This window comes from Catharus ustulatus, chromosome 2 (genome assembly GCF_009819885.2).
Source record: "Catharus ustulatus isolate bCatUst1 chromosome 2, bCatUst1.pri.v2, whole genome shotgun sequence".
In the NCBI taxonomy this organism is placed as follows: Eukaryota; Metazoa; Chordata; class Aves; order Passeriformes; family Turdidae; genus Catharus; species Catharus ustulatus.
Window position 1 is genome coordinate 43,891,331 of NC_046222.1, and position 16,772 is coordinate 43,908,102.

The following is a 16,772-nucleotide window of genomic DNA, read 5'->3' on the forward strand; positions in this document are numbered from 1 at the left end:
CTGGGACCCAAGCGCAGGACCCAGAACTTGGCCTTGTTGAGCCTCATACAGTTTGCTTTGGTCCATCACTGTAGCAATGATGGGAGGAAGCGAAGACCGAGCTGGAGTCTACTCTGAAAGAACAAAAGGTTCTGGACTCAAATTTTAACATAGGAAAACCTATTTAAATGTTGAAAACTACTTTTTGTTTGTTTGTTTTTGTTCAGAGAGATTGAGCAGCCTCCAGTCTTGGAGGTATTAAAAACCTGACTTGACATGGTCATGAGCAACCTTCTACTGATGACCTTGCCTTGAGGAGAGGCATTGAAGTTCCTGAAGTTCCCACTTCATCTATTTCCTGAGTCTGTGAGTTTCAGCTATGATAAAATACTGTCTTATTTGCCTGACCTTGATATTTGTAGATTATGAATTGGCAAATTAAGAAAATATACTGTTTAAATATCACTTATCACCTATCCCTGTTATCAGAATTAGTATCCAGCAACACTGCCTCTTTTAGCTCAATGTTGTACCAGAGTTTGGTATGGGCAGAAGGTTGGATAGGAGTGAAATTATTAGTGATTAATTTATACCATTTATATGGCATGAAATATCTCAAAATGCTGTGACATAGGCAGAGATTACATCAAATTGTTCTTACCTGCCTCAGGGCTGTTCTAACTTAGGATAAAAAGTAAAACTCAAGCTGTAAGCAGAAACAGATAGGTATATGAAATAAATTATGATATAATCTACTGCTCTCTTTGCTGCAAGGTTACCCCAGTGCCTATAAACATTCCTTAGAGATCCACAACGTCTGTGTTTAAAAACCAGCAAGCATTTCTAATTTAAAGATTTGTTAAAGCTATTCCTTACTCTTCACATCCTCCAAGAACAAGCCTTTAATCTTGTCAAAAGTTTATGACTAAATAAAAATTCTTAACTGAAATTTTTAAAAGATCTCATTGTGGTGAGGTACTTTAGCCCAGAGAGCTGCTAACAGTCAGGGAATTTGGCCTTTAGTTTAAAAGCAAATGGAAAACTGTTATAAACCTTTTTTTCTTTTTCCTGTAACCAAACCACCACCAACAAAAAAACCTATTAAAAGAAATCAAGTATTAAAACTGTAACTGGAAGAATGTTTAGTTTCTTGCTACTCAAGAAGCTGAATTACATTTATAATAAATGGAGAAAATGTTATGCATCTGAATTTTCTGAGCACTACCAGATCAGTTTGATACCTGTAGCCTGCATAATTAGCATCAATAAAGCATCAAATGCTATTTTATATTTATGTGGTTATTTAAATATATGGGATACTGGGCCAAATATGATCTGAGAATGAAATGATATCTGGAGAACAGAACCAGTACAGGATCCAGGATTCTAATCAGCTTCTATTAAAAACAGAACAGACCTTTCATTTCTTTTTTATACATATCTACTGGTGCCAAACCAGTCTGGATGAATAAGGGACACACAGATCATGTTCCACACACTCCCACAGAGATCAAACCACTCTTGGAAGTCATGCAGTAACACTTAGGTGAACTTTTTCCCCAGCAACTGCTGTGGTGGTTGCCTGAAATTTTTGACGTGCCAAAAGAGAGCAAAGTAAAAAGGGGTTCACTTTTTGCTGAATGGGTGCTCAGGGCTTCATCACAGATTCCTTTGAAGTGTCGAGCCCAGAAACAAAGAAAGGCTACCTTGGCAACTGTACACCACTACTGTGTCTACTAAAACACTGTATGTGCCTGAGGTTATTCTGCTCCAAGGACAACAGCCATGGGACAGCCCACATTCCTACTATTCACCTCAGTCTCCAAGTCAAGGTGGGCACATGAATGGCAGGTGGGCCTCTGCCAGATGCTAGTTCAGGCACAGCAATGACCAGCCTGACAATTTAGCAATATGGTGATTGTATTTCAGGGCCTGAGAACACTTCTTGACACAGTTTTCCAACATACGGATGCAGTCTATATATCCCTTTTAACAGAAAAGGCTCATAATTTGATAACAAGCAAGTTACAAACACAGAACTACAACTCTCTCTCCCTCCTTAGAACATGCTTAAGGTATGGAGGGATGGGATCTGAGATTCAAATAAATGGTAGATTGCCCAGAATTGGAACTGTGATTTGAGAATTATAATTTTAAAGTTATAAAGAATACTATATGTGAAGACACAACTTGAAAATAGATGAGAAATCAAGAGAAATCAAATAAAATTCTTCAGATTTCCTGCGAAAACTACAGTGATTGTCATCCTGGAGAATCCTAACAGACCTCCTACATCTATACGGCACATGAAGGGCAATTTCATCAGGCCTTTCAGTGCATGGTTACCCCAGTGCACAACTGAGTCTTCTCAACAGTGTTTCTTTATCATTATGGCTTTGTACTGTCAGCTAAATGCCCCTTTGCTTTACCATTTGGTGCATGATTTGAACTAACAGAAGGAAACAAGAAACATAACCCAGAAATGTGTGCTTTGCTCAATTACAGACAAAGATGTTAAACCATAATAATGTTCCCTGCCAACATAATGAAAAACAGTGAGATGTTCACATCCTAAAAAAACCAGCTGCACATACAGGTGTCTGCACCAGATGCTTCCCTAAGCACAATGTGATAAAAGTGATTATTCCTCACTCAACACAGAACAGTCCCTAAGCAGGTATTTAAAGAAGGATGATAACACAGGTAATTAGGAGCCCCATGCTTTACACACAAAGCAATGCTTAAGAGGGTAAAGCTGAGAACCATCTGTCTTAACATGTGGACCTGTGTTTTTATTTGTGAATTTATCATAAAAAAGAGCAGTTTTCAGTCTGATTTCTCAAGTGAGATCCTACCTGGAAACTGATTAAGGATTAAACTACACATCCCTTGTTTTAATAGATGGTACCTTGCTCTGTGACTCCAACAGGAACATGAGCAATAGAATGTAATATCTGATCCTATGAGGAGTAAAGGAATATCCCATCCTTGTCCCAAAGTATGCATAAGCATGCCCCAAAGTCTTTTCCTACCTTTGGACTTCCTGTCATGGTAGCTCCTGCCTCGATAATGATGCCCACTGTCTGTATAGAGATTCTCAAGGTCTTCTTGCCAGGAGTCTGGGTTGAAGTGTTTGAGCAGATCCTCCACTGTGTCAAATGCAGCAATGGTCTGATCCAGTGCTTCCGCCGTGAGCGTAGGGTCAGTCACTGATGGAGAGGGATAGGATACCCCCTAAGAGTGACATACATCTCAGTGCACTTGGAATGAATTACAGCACCACTTCAAACAACTGTAAACAGTTATTGACAAACTTGTTTCATTATTGAGCGAAACAGTTACTTAGGGCCATCTTTTCAAGTTTTTGGGCCAGGACTTCACCATGCCTGTGTTGTTTTTTTTTTTGTAAGGAGAAGAGACTTCAAGAAATTCCCAAGCAAATCCCAGAGGAGATGCAGGGAGCAAAAGCGCTGCCACTGGTGGACTGTCAGTATTTACATGCACTCCTCAAAAGGAATGATGGTTTGCATATATGCAAAGATGTAATGAAAATGTCTTTTGAAAGCACTGTGATGGCCATAGCCACAGAAATGGACATGCCAGTTCTGTTGGTTATTTACACATAAGCTGGATCAGAAACCACAGCAGAGAAAGACAAATGCAAAAAGTCTACTAGACTTTCTTTCTCTGGTCAATTTGGACAACAAATTTGGCATGGTTAGAGACTTGGAAAAATGGCCCTATATTACCCAAAATTAAATGCATTACAAAACAATGATGAATTGACATTGAACTAACCTTTTACCAAAAATGCAACTTACTAAACAAACAGAAAAAAAATAAATATTTAGATCTTGAGGGATGCTGGTGGGTGAGAGGCTGGACATGACCTGGCAATGTGCTCACAGCCAGGAAAGCTAGTGATGTCCTGGGCTGCATCCAAAGTAGTGTGGGCACCAGGGGAGGGAGGGGATTCTGCCCCTCTGGTCCGCTCTATGAGATCCCACCTGCAGAACTGCATCCAGCTCTGGGGGCCCAGCACAGGGAGGACATGGACCTGCTGGAGAGAGTCCAGAGGAGGGACACCAGGATGTTTAGAGGGATGGGGGAACGACTAAGAGAACTGGAATTGTTCAGCCTAGAGAAGAAAAGGCATCAGGGTAACCTAACTGTGGCCTTTCATTGCCTGAAGGGAGCCTACAATAAAGATGAAGAGAAACTTTTTACAAGAGTGCATAGTGATAAGACAAAGTGGAACGGCTTTAAAATGAAAGAGAGCAGGTCTGGATTAGATTTGAGGAATAAATTCTTTACTGTGAGGGTGGTGAGACACTGGAACAGGTTGCTGAAAGAGACTGCGGATGCCCCATCCCTGACTGTTCCCAGTGAGGTTGGAGAGGGCTGTGAGCAGCCTGGTCCAATGAAAGGCATCCCTGCCCACTACATGGGGATCGAAACTAGGTGATCTCTAAGGAACCTTCCAACCCCAGCCATTCTATAATTCTATGATCTCAGCAATGTAACTATGAATATTTGGATGACCAACTAGTAACACAGAATCCTCACAATTCTAACACCAAATGGAATATTTATTTTCCACCAGTAAGGACCAAGTACCATTCTCTGAGTGTTCCTACTGAACTTCGGGCACAATTTGACTTTGACAGAATGACTGTAGCATTTTCAGTTTTACTGAAGAGAACTTGAAACATTTTTAAAATTCTTAATTTAGAATCATGATATTCACTATCCTATATCACTCTTTCCCTTATCCAAGCAGAAGGCCAAATAGTATCTAGAATATATACAAGGAAAGCTAGTAATGCAGATCTCTTACTTTCCAAAGGACCACAATCAATTCTGTCCAACAACTGACATAGTATAGTACATGAATTGTTTGGTCTTCTAAGTTCAAACACTGGGGAGAAATTCCTAGAAACTGAAATTTTTTCATGAAAACCCAGCTCTGGAGTAATGCAGCAGAACAGAGTCAGTTAAAATTAATGGCTTCCCAAAATACTTGTTTTGCCTCATCTCCCAAGTAAATGCATATGTTAAACTTTGTGATTAACTTCACTCAGTTGGGTCGTAATTGGAGGGTCAACTCATTTGAGTAAATTCACTTATTTTTTTTCAGGATTGCATCTTTCAATTCCCCCATAATGGCTTCAAAATATATATATATTTATTTATTTTGAAATAAAACACTTTTATTTAATGGTTAGTTATGTCACAAAACTGACAATTTTTGACATTTTTCTGCATATTTGCTGAAAATATGGACAGTCCAAATTATTAAAAATCAGAAAGAGAAGAAACAGCAAACAACAATAGTGCAGTCAAGAAAGCATAGCTGCACTTTAGGGCTTACCAACCAACAGTCCAGGAGTCTCAGTGGGCCCACTTGTGAGTGCAATGCATCTTTAGTGCAGTGCCAAAACACAGTGCAGAGGCCTGTAAAAATTCATGACCCCTTAAAAAGGAAGGCACACCTCGAAGCCTCTCTCCTGACCTCTACATGGCTTGGAACAGAGACTGTCAGAGATGGAAGTCCCAGCAGTTGAAAACCTCACATCAGGAAAGCAAACCCCACATTGCTATCTAAAGCAATGTTGCAGATGAGATATGCTGCAGCCAGCATCATGCAGTGTGCTAAAACAGCTGCTGTGGTTACAAAAGGAAAGGCACCTAAATGCTATTCTCTTACTGAGGAGAGCTTGGTGGAGCTCATGGCAGTGGGAAAGATCAGACCCTGACTGCTTTTCAAAAGTGAGAGATGGTGCAAGAATGCTGAAGAAACAGGAGCATAAAAACCAGGACACAGGTGTACGGCTTAGTGCAGGAGGCTTTTTCCCCACATGTTAAACTGTACATTTGATTACAGAAGTGGAGGTCAAGCTGTGAATATGCAGGGCATTTCAAACTCATACAGGCAGCTGGGACTCCCCATTTTCTTTTCAAATAAAAGCTCCTACTCAAGAGATTTGTGCAGCCTCGTTCAAACACAGAAGAAAGCTTAACTTTTTCTCAGTGACAGCCAAATCAAGAGGAATTATTTCAACAGCTCAGATAGCCTCCTGGCAGCAACATCATGTGACAGGCCCAAAAGCAACTTCAAAGCTGCCAACCCAACTGCCTCTCTTTTGTCCTGCCAAGAATGAGGCGCTGGCTTTAGGAGAGTTTGTGCTTGTCGTAATCTGACTTCTGAGATCACATCCAAAGAGGGGAAAAGAGAAAATGTAAGCAGCAATGAGAAGCAAAGATCTTCCACATTATGTACCTCCTTTGCATTTCTCAAAAGCACTGAATAAATTTTTAATTTACTGGAACACAAAGGTATCTTTTTTTGGTATGTGCTCTTGCCCTTAATTTCTGTTCGCTCATTCTTTCCACTCTCCTATCTCTATTGTGAGTCTGACAGGCAATTCAATGTGCATCACAGTTTTTTGTTGGTCATAAAATTACTTTACATATAATGGAAACTAACCTTATAAAGAGTTGGGTATTGTTTCCTTTTTTTTTTCCTGAGTTGGCCATGATGGGTTAAGGGCAGAAGCAATTTTTTTTTAACTTTCTGAGAAAAAACCCAAACAAAAAAATCAAACCAAAATATAACTCTGTAATATGACCTCAGATGTGGAAGAAAGAATTTGCTCGCTCTAAAATTTTCATTCTGTGTGTCTATATCCTAAAATGAGTCTTTGGGTTATGTGTGGGTTTGAGAGAAGAAACTCAGAGCTGCCATGCTACCTGAGCATCAGCAGAATTTCATGTCAACTTGTCCAATACTTGCAATCTAAGTTTGTCCTTCTGCCTCTCAAGGCCATAACAGAATCCCTGAATCTTTCTCTCCTGAAGTACTTGGATGTCCTCAGACATTTTCCTTGGCGCCTTTGTGAAAAATTGCTCAATCTCCCCGCCTTATGTTCTCTGAGGATAAAAAGGACTTGCAGGTGTAATGTGCTGGAGAAAGTATATTTTATTAGATAGGGAATGACATGGGAAAACCAATGAAACCGAGATTCTGCTTCTGGTTTAGCTATAGGTTTCCATGTGACCTTGGCCATCAGGTTGCTATCTGTATTATTTGTATTGAACTTAGCTGCAACACATTAAAATTTTTTTTCAGAAAAATAAAATATGCAAAAAGATGAACTTGATTTTACAATATTAAAAGGATACTGGGTTATTGTTTGGTGTATTGCACATTTTATGATAAGGATGTTAACTAACATGGTATTTACCATAGGCTTAGTCTCATTTACATAGTTACCTGATGAGGGAGCCCTAGGCTTACCTTTTCAAACATCAGCCTACCATATTTTTAAACAAAATATTCCATCACATTGATTTTTTTCCCAAGCCCACATTAGAATGAAAAATGAATTTGTGTCTTTCAATAAAACTGTTCTAGCATCTCCTGCTTGGCACATCCAGTAGATCTCAGCCCTGCTAACATTGCTCCTTGAGACTTTCAGCACAGTTGGTTCCAGGCAATCAGTGAATCGTATCATGAAGGGCAAGTGTCATTTGCAAATTCAAGAGTAAACACAAGTGAGATTGGCTCAACACCTTCTAATTTTGGCAGCACAGAGTCTTCTCTCTACTTGCTGCCTTGATTGGACCTGATCAGTAAAATTTACCCATATTTTATTTACAGTTCCTTCACCGGCTACTTCTGGCAGCTACTGTGACAAGGGTGCTATCACTAAGCTCTCTTCCATGAATGCTTCAGACATTGGTCTCAAGTCTGCTTTAAGCACTTACACCCATCTCATGTGTTTCAAGAGGAGTTAACAAGAAACGTGAAGTGGTGCAGAGCAGGCAGCAAGGCACACAGAAGAGCATTCCCATATTATGAATTCTCATGCTACTATGCCATTCACCAGCACTGGGAAATGGCAGAGAGGACAGACTTTTTGCCAATGACACAAATCAAATGTAATGAAGAGAAAAATAAAATTTTATATTGGATTACTTGGGTTTATTTCTTTCTTAATTTTTCTCCCAAGTTGCAATTCACTGCTTAATATGGAATAACTGTATCTAACTTCAGATACAGTATTTTATTGGAAACATTTTAAAAAAAAATTCTCAATATTGACAATAAAAGACCAGATCCATTTTCCTGTCAGCCTGCTTTATGTATAGTCCTTCCATGTAAGTCAAGAAATTCTATGATTAAAAATTTTAAGTTCATATCTTGTATTTTCATACTGGCAGGATGAGTTTGAAAGCAAGAAATGTTTCCTAATGGCTGTCTCACATGTTTACAACAGCTAAGGGCATATCCTGAATCTTTTATCCCTAAAAACATACTGTTTGAAACCATTATCTGTTGGATAAAAACCTTTATTCATCCTTTTTCAAAGGTGAATACATGGTTTCTCTGTACATTTTATAGAGCCATTTACATTTCTCTGCCATTTTTTGGAGTTGGATTCACGCCACTCTATCAATCCATCCATGGGCAAAACAGTGAGAAACTACTTACTGAGACAGAGCTTGTGACTGACTCCCAGTTGGTTTCTGAGGCTGCATGCTGGAAATCATCCTAAGGGGAGAAACACACAGGAAAAATCACCGTTAAGGTAATATCCTAAATTAACTACAGAATCTAAAAAACGTTTCAGCATTCAGCATCTGTCACTTTTTCTAATCCTTTTTAATAAAAGTCCCTCACCATGTGTCACTCCTCAATACCTCAATAAAGCTACTTCCATTCAGGTTCCTCCCTTTTCAATGTTTATAAGTTTGTGAGCTTGCTTGGACAAGAATGGGTGAATATTATTATTATCATCATCATCATCCTCATCATCAACACCAATAACACTAATAATAATATGCATAGCAGGACCTAATCTGGTCAAGGACATTACATTAATCTGCCAACATAAATATTAAACACCATCTCTGTATGTCTACAATCAGAGTATTAATACAGTTGCCAAATGATCTGTTGAAAAGAATGTGAACATGCTAATTCCCTGGTTTTACTCAGTCAAGGTGAAAAGCAGGGTAATCTAATCCATTTGAAAAGTAGTGCTAACATGACTGTACTGCTTCTGGTACTTGTGCTGAACAGTACATGATCATCACTTCACTATGTTTTGTTACATCAAAAAACCCAGCCACAGGACATTCTCATTAACAGTGTCATTGCACAGCATCTCTGTAAATTTATGATTAAATGTTAATTTCTTATTAATTGGAGTATGGGGATGGGATTCATATCATCTGTCTTTGGACATCTACAAGCCAACATCTAAGCTAGTTAGTCTTGTTTCCATTTACAATCAACTAAACCTGGCATTTCTGGGGTGCAAATAATTTGATCTGTTTTGGGAGCTTTACTTGGGATGACAGTGCACTCTGAAAACGCATTTTTGTCTCCATTGTCTCTATAAAGGGAACCTGGGAGGCTGATCTTAGACACAGATGTCAAAAATGCAGATATTGACATGTGGTCACCTAAATCCAAATTCACTTGCCTGACCAGTGATGAGCAATCACTACTTAAATAATGAAGAAGCCATTTCTTTAATCTTTTGGCAGCTTTACTCATTTCCAACTGGAACAACTAAACCATGAAAAATGGGAAAAAAGGGCAGCATTTCTGAGTAGTTATTAAACACACACATGCAGTGACTAGCTAATGATCGGCATGGATATGCAGGTAAGGGGACTGAAGTGACAGCGTGCCAAGAGTTTAATTTCTAATAATAGAATTTATAATGAAAAGGTGTAAGGAAGATGGATCAATGCCTTGGCTTAAAATTTCATACTGACTCAGTATCTGATAAGCTTTTTTTTAAGCTGGCAACTGAAAGGGGAAATGGAAAGGAAACTGCACTGCTGATGCTCACTAGACTTGATCCTGTATTGGACCACACACATATATACGCATACATTAAATTATTTCTTAGGAATGGAAAACAGGAAATTGATCTCATAATTTGCTAATTCACCAATAAAATGTTCCTTTAGTCAAGAAGGAACACGGCTGTTTCAGATCCAGAATCAATATACTTGGTTTTTTAATGTTTTTAATTGGATAGAGAAAAATATTTAAATGCCTCAAAAGTCACAAGATTGTTTATCCAATACTGTTACTGTTTCTTCTTCTTCAGTATTTAAGATTAATAGAAATCAAGAAATCCCATCACTAAGTGACCACTGAAGCTGCAGCACAATTAAAACATCAATAATTATGTGGTCATTTTGTGCTCATAATACAGAAGAAAAACACTGGTGAAATTTTCAATGCAGACTTTTTTTTTTCTTAAAAACAGTAAAGAGATCTGCAAGCTATAATCAAGTCATACACCATTCTGAATATGCCTACCTTGGCATACCTACACATTTGGCTGCCCTGCTCTTGAGAAGCCACAATTTAAATTAAATAAAAATGTATTTGAAAAGCTCATGAATCCTCTGGTAAAGGCTGCCATTTGCAAAACTTGGAAATAATTTCCTCTCTGTCATTAGCTTCCATTTAGCACTTCCAGGAAAAAAAGTGGCATTGAGTTCTAAAGCATTATTTTAAAACAGAAACAATTTGCTTCACTGAATGTTTTGAGAAGCCTGTAGTCTTGTGTTCAAAGGGATGGACAACTTGTTTTATCTAAATGAGAATATCAAAACTGTTTCTTTAGTCTGTGATTCTTTGAGTTGGTTCATGCCAGAAAACCCCTCCAAAATCCTGATATAGACACGTGTACCACCTGCTTCTTGGATCTCAAACCTGATGACTGCACATTTCAACTCTGATTATATTCAATCTGCATAAACTATTCACAACTCCATGGCTTTGTTCCACCACCACTCAAGGCAGCTGCAGTCATTCTTGGCTTCTCGGCACTTTCAACCTCTACAGTTTGGAGATTATTATTATCTATGGTTTCTGCCTGCAGCTATTTCAAACAATAATATCAAAGTGGTTCTCATCATTACAAAATCTCTCCTCCTTCTCACCATTGCTCCTAGCAGAGGCTGAAGGACAAATCTATTTTCAGTGCTATCTCTTCAATTCATTCTACCTTGTTCACGTGAATTTGCCTGTGATTGCCTTGGCTGTTGTTTTGATAGTGTTTCTTCATTATTTAAAACAACATTAAAACTTTTAGTTAAAACATTTAAAAAATATTGTATCTTTCCTTATTAAATCAGGAACAACAGGGTGGTAATAATTTGGCTACATCACCTTGACAACAGCACTTCTATTTTTGTATTTGTGTCATGGTAACATAAAAACTTTACTAGAGACTTCAGCAAAGTGTTGAATTAACTGTTCTACAAGCAGCAAAAATGCAGGCAAACAAAACCTATCACCTTCTGATAGCACCTACACTCAGTGAAGAAAAATTACTTTGAAACATCTACTTTCAAAATTATAACTCAGCAAGACGAATTCTGAGTCAGTCCTCAAAGTTAAATATGTATGGACATTGATACATTGTTCCTGGCTCTGTTTCAGACAAAGAAAAGCTACTCTCTCCTTCACAGACGACTTTATCGCCTGTCACCCACCACTGATCACCAATAAGTGACAAGAAGTCAAAGGGAATAATCAGTGTTTGACCCAGGACTTTCAAGTGGAGACCATGATGCAAAATCAGAGCTACCAATGATGCATGAGGCTGCAGAGGCAGATAGCAGTGGATCCTGAGAAAGATGATTTGCAGCCTGGGGGTCCATGGCCTGCAGCAGCACAGGCTCTGCTGTGTAGAAGCCATGGGGCTTGGTAGGGTCAGTAGGAACAGAGAGGCATCAGGAAAACACCAGGGATATGGCTGGGAAGCTCGCCAGTTTGAGAAACATCTTGTCATGCATGACTCACTTTGTTGTACCACCCATGTGGCAAAACATGCGAGTCCTCCAGCTATGCTCAGTTACTGCTTGGTCCTCAAATTAAAAGAAGCACTGTGATTCTTCACTTTTTTTAAACAGTTTTTCACTGTAGGTTAGTCTTTTGTCATCTTGTTGCTATAAGTAAGGATGCCTGGGTTAGGCAATAACCAGCACAGGACAAGCACAGCATGCTGACAGCTCTCTCCAGTGCAAAGAAGCAGCCCCACACTTCTATATGCTTCTCTGACAATTCTTTCCATAATCTGCAGGTTTCTGGGGTGATTGGATTAGATTTGGTAAAAAAAAAAAAAATTCATCTGACAAAACAACTACAAAATATTGCTCATGAAAGTTGAGGCAATGCTCTCCATTTCAGTGACTTGGAAAGGTTCTCAAAGGAGCTGTGATTAAGAAGAGTCCAGGCAGCCCCCCTGACTGGTGGTTTGGGCCCATCAGATCAGTAAGGTCCTTCCCTAAAGGAGCCACCTTCTCTACTGTGCCCTTCCACTCAGAAGGGAAGTGAGGGAGGAAGGGTCAAAATGCAGGCACGTTCTTGGGGCAAGTAAACATGAGAAAGGGGAAGAAGGAAGTAAACTAAGAAACAAGACAGAGAAGCTGAGGTGTTGAGCTCTGCCTGTGGTCACCCTATTTGTGGTATTTAGACACCACAACTACAAACGATCCAAAAGAAAAGCAGTTTCTGGAGATTTTCAGAAGAACTAAGGGACTAAGGGATGTACTGAGACACACAGAAAATCCTGCAGAAACAATTCACGGGTGAAACAGAGCGTGTTCAAAGAGGTCCAGTATAGAAACAAAATGAAGTTGCAAGCTCTCCCTGGAATGTAAGAATTAGAGATGAAAGACAGTGGGAGGTCCATAAGGAAAAAATAAAGTAAGATGAAAACTGAAGGAAAAAGATACAAAATTATGCAAAGATTTAGATTAATAAACAGAAACTCAGTGATACTCACTGTTGAACAACAGTCAACATGTATCTATTGCATTCAGATTTATGTGTAGACAGGTAGCTGGTAAGCAGATAAATATGTATTTGCATATAGTAGCAACAAAGTATAATAACCTGTAAATCTTTCTTTTTTTTTCCAGCACTAGTACCTATATTTTCACTAACAATTAAATTTACAGGTATTGCATTTCCTATACAAAGCAACACATATTTCAAGCAAATAAACTCCAAACTCAGAACACGCTGTATAACAGAAATGGTGTTATATGATAGAGGCAAAAGAAAAATCATAGTTCAAATCAATTTCAAAAAAATTCTGTAATACATATTCAAGGCTGTACACTTCAACTGATTAAGTTTAATTTCTCATGTAGCATTTTAGCACACTCCAATTTCTATAAATATAAGCATATAGATTTACACTTTGAAATATCTTTTTCTTGTACCATACTTTGTTTTTGTCACATTGCTGGGTTTTAATTTAGTGTCAGAATGATATTTATTAACATCTCCTAAGGATGCTGAAAGATACCTACAGCAGGCTACTAGGAAGCCTCCATTTTTTCTTACAGTAATGGTTAAACCGCTGCTCTGTTCAGCTCTGGTGACCAGACATTAAAATAAAAGTTACTGAATTTTGAAAGCCTGCAACAATGATGGTTTGTAATCTGGGAATCATGCCTTGCAATGAAACATTAAGTGTGGGCCAGTGTCTTTCAAGAAGATTAGATGTGAATTGACCTTGTCTGTCCAGATAATAACCCATACTCTGCTAAAACAGCCTACTATCAATGTCAACAAGCTCTTTTATTTGGCAGTGCAAGCATTAACAAATCCAGGTAGCTGAAATGTGAAGGCAGCAATATCCAAACTGGAAGTATGAGTAAATTCTACCACTGGTCCCAGCTATTACTGGAACAGTTAAGAAATTAACAAATAACTTTAATAATATTGAATTTTCTTTTCTGTTTTTTGATTCAGACCCATAAAGGCAGGCCATCCATGACAAGAGTATTTTGAAGTCAGTAACAAAAGGTCAGACAGACACCAAACTGTCTGATCTCAAATGTAATAGTGTGATCCTTGCCCTTCAAAAAAGACGTAATTTGAGTTTCTGAAGCTGAGCTGCCACTACGCATCAGTAGTTAAAACTTTATCAGTTAAGTTAATACTAGTGCAAGGCAACATATAAAATCCCTCTTGATTTTTTTCTGACACATTTACTAGCTATAAATGAACAGGAAACATAAGATACTAAAAATTTCAAACGTTTAAGGCTGCAATAATGACTTAGGTTAATTGCAGTTTGTTTCATTTATTTATGAAAAGCTGAAGTAAAACTGAAGCAGAAGAATATATTTAATAAGTTGTGTTTCGTCAATACTCCTCTTCATCCTTCACCTAGCTCTGGAAATAGGCTTTGCTGGGTGCATACTGAAACAAAGTCTGAGAAACTGATTTTTAAATGATCTGTCTAAAAGGTCACATAATACTTGTTCAAATCAGATGAAAATTCAGATGTCAGCTGACACTATTATGGCTATGAGCATCCTGTTTGCTACTTATACACACAAGAAAGTGTGCAGGACTTCATTACCATGCTGTGCAAATTGTGCATTACCTTTTTTTTTCCATTTATCACAGAGTCGTGTCCTCAGATCTCCATGTACAAGGGATTTGCTAATAGCTAATCTGCTGCATACTGCAGTTAAGCAATTATAAACAAAACACACAAATTAACTAACATTCATTGTAAATATTCTGCAATTCCTCCTTTGCCATTTTTATCTGAATGGCAAATTTTGATTATGCAATTAAACACCAGGACACAAAATCTGAAAGGCTCTTCCAGGCTGTCTCTTCCAAACCCCTCAGACTGGTTGGCTGTTTCCAAGCTAAATTTATCTTTATTGCACTTATGTAAGTACCAGCTTTATCCTTTTCTTCCCCTCCCAAGTTTGCTTCCTGCAGTAATTCTGAAGAGACGTTATATCTCCTCTCAGCATCCATTTTATTACACCAAGCAAGCCAAGCTGTCTTGGCCCTTTGTAAGAAATGTCCTCTTCTCTCCCATTGTCCCTGAACTCAGTCCAAGAAAAATGGGGTATCTCTGTACCATGGAGACCAGAACTGCACAAAGTATTCCAGAAAAGATGCAACTACAGCCTCATTGGTCTCATGCCTAGCACACTGAGAAATTTTCTTTTCCCCTCTTCAATAACCAGTGATATGCCATTTAACAGCAAATACTTTTGCTATTAATCTCTATATGAGTGACCTCTTTACTCATTTTTGGGCTGTTTCATTTCACTGCAAATCAATTCTGTGCTGCTCAAGGTCACCCAGCTTGCCTCTCCAATACTCTGATTTTCCCATTCGCGAGCAATGCACTTCAGCACTGTGTGTGCTGCAAAAACCATTACAATGCTACTCTGCAGGTTGTACTCTTGTCCTTAAAACATCCCAGAAATAAAACTAACCATAAGATAACCTTTTAGAAACTCCTATTAGCAAGCTGTCCCTGGTTGGATACTCCCTTCTGCATTACAGGACACTGCCTGCCCTTTGACTGCCATGTGCCATCTTCTCCAGCACAAGGGACTGTGTCTTGCATAACGCTGGGTGAGATGCTCCATTTGCTAGACAGCATTTCCTTCCATTCCAGGCTATCCTTCAGTCTGGAATGATTTCTTGTGATGAAGAGATGTGTAGTTTTTTTTCTAGTTTCCTGCATCCTTAGCCACCTTTTTTGCTGACAAGTGCCCTGTAAGCATTCTAGGTCAGACTTAGGAGTGTGAAGGTGCCCTGACCACTCTCCTGCCATTGATGCTATAGGCTGCCACTGCATTCACCATCTCCACATGAGCCCTGGCTCACCTTACTGCAATCCAGGGATGCAATTCAGGTGCATTACACTTACACTGCATCTGCTCCTCACTCCCTTTCTATTCCTGTTGTACAAAAAGGAGACCTGCCCTCGGAAGTGACTCTTGGTGCCTTATGGTCTGCAGTGCCCATCTTTCAGCAGTGACAGTGGAGTGGTCTGAAGGCAGTGAGGCTCCTTGCTCACCTTGGGTCTGTGTCTAAGCACACCTGGGCCATGGTGGCATCCCATTTTGCAGGGTTTGCTGGTCCCCCTGTGATGCCCCATGCTGGCTCTGCCAGGGCAGCGGGAAGCAAACATCCAGAGGGGTCCTGATCAGGGCGATGCTGCACATCAAAGTGCAAACAGAGCCTGGGAGGAGTGATCCCACGAGCCACAAACTTGCTGTCAAGTCAGTATCTAGTGCCCTTGTGAGGACTTTGGTGAACTTCTGCCATGCTGACTGGCATGTTTTGGAAGCAGCCTCCCTGGTAATAGGTGACTCTTGCCCTGAGCAAAACTGAAAAGCTGATACTTCACTTGCCCGGTAGTGTCCAGGTGGGCAAAAAACTCTTTCAGAAATAACAGAAGGCGGTGACAGCTGGTTATTTCAGGTCCTCCTTCTTGGTGTGACTCATACCAAATGGGAATGTACTGAAAGGCCCCAGTATAAGGGATAGAACGAAAAATATTAATGAGAGAAAACCTCCTAGGAGCAAGCTATTAATTTTCTGACTTCCTTCCACTTTGGTTTCTTCAAATTTTTTATATATTTAAATATGATCCATAATCAGACAAAAAAAAATCATTAACAAATACAGTGTAATTTAAGTTAATATTCCAAGTTTTCCATTGTTCTAGCAGGACAATCTGCTAAGTGCTCAGACATGCACACTTACATTTTCAGATGTGATTTGGAAGAAACATGGAAGCAATAATAATAATAACGAAAAGCTCTAATGGAGCTAAGCAAATTTAATTCTAAAGCTGAGGACACAATGTGGAGGGGTACTGGGACATTAGCTATCCTAGCAGCAATCCCAGCCTATTGATTTTTTGTGAAGGATCCATTTGTTTTTGAGCTCTCTGTCAGAGGATGGTGTTTAATTC

The 16,772-nt window shown here is 39.1% G+C and overlaps 1 protein-coding gene across 4 annotated transcripts in view; it reads right to left on the reverse strand.

Annotated features, from left to right (window-relative positions):
* The window catches only part of PDGFD (platelet derived growth factor D), a 141,846-nt gene that overhangs the window by 20,086 nt on the left and 104,988 nt on the right, over nucleotides 1-16,772 (reverse strand). For all 4 annotated transcript variants that reach the window (XM_033053349.1, XM_033053347.1, XM_033053348.1 and 1 more), the window contains 2 exons: nucleotides 8,474-8,533; nucleotides 3,012-3,213 (listed from right to left, as the gene is read on the reverse strand). In XM_033053349.1, coding sequence (XP_032909240.1) covers nucleotides 3,012-3,213; nucleotides 8,474-8,533 — 262 coding nt within the window. The remainder of the gene's footprint in view (nucleotides 1-3,011; nucleotides 3,214-8,473; nucleotides 8,534-16,772) is intronic.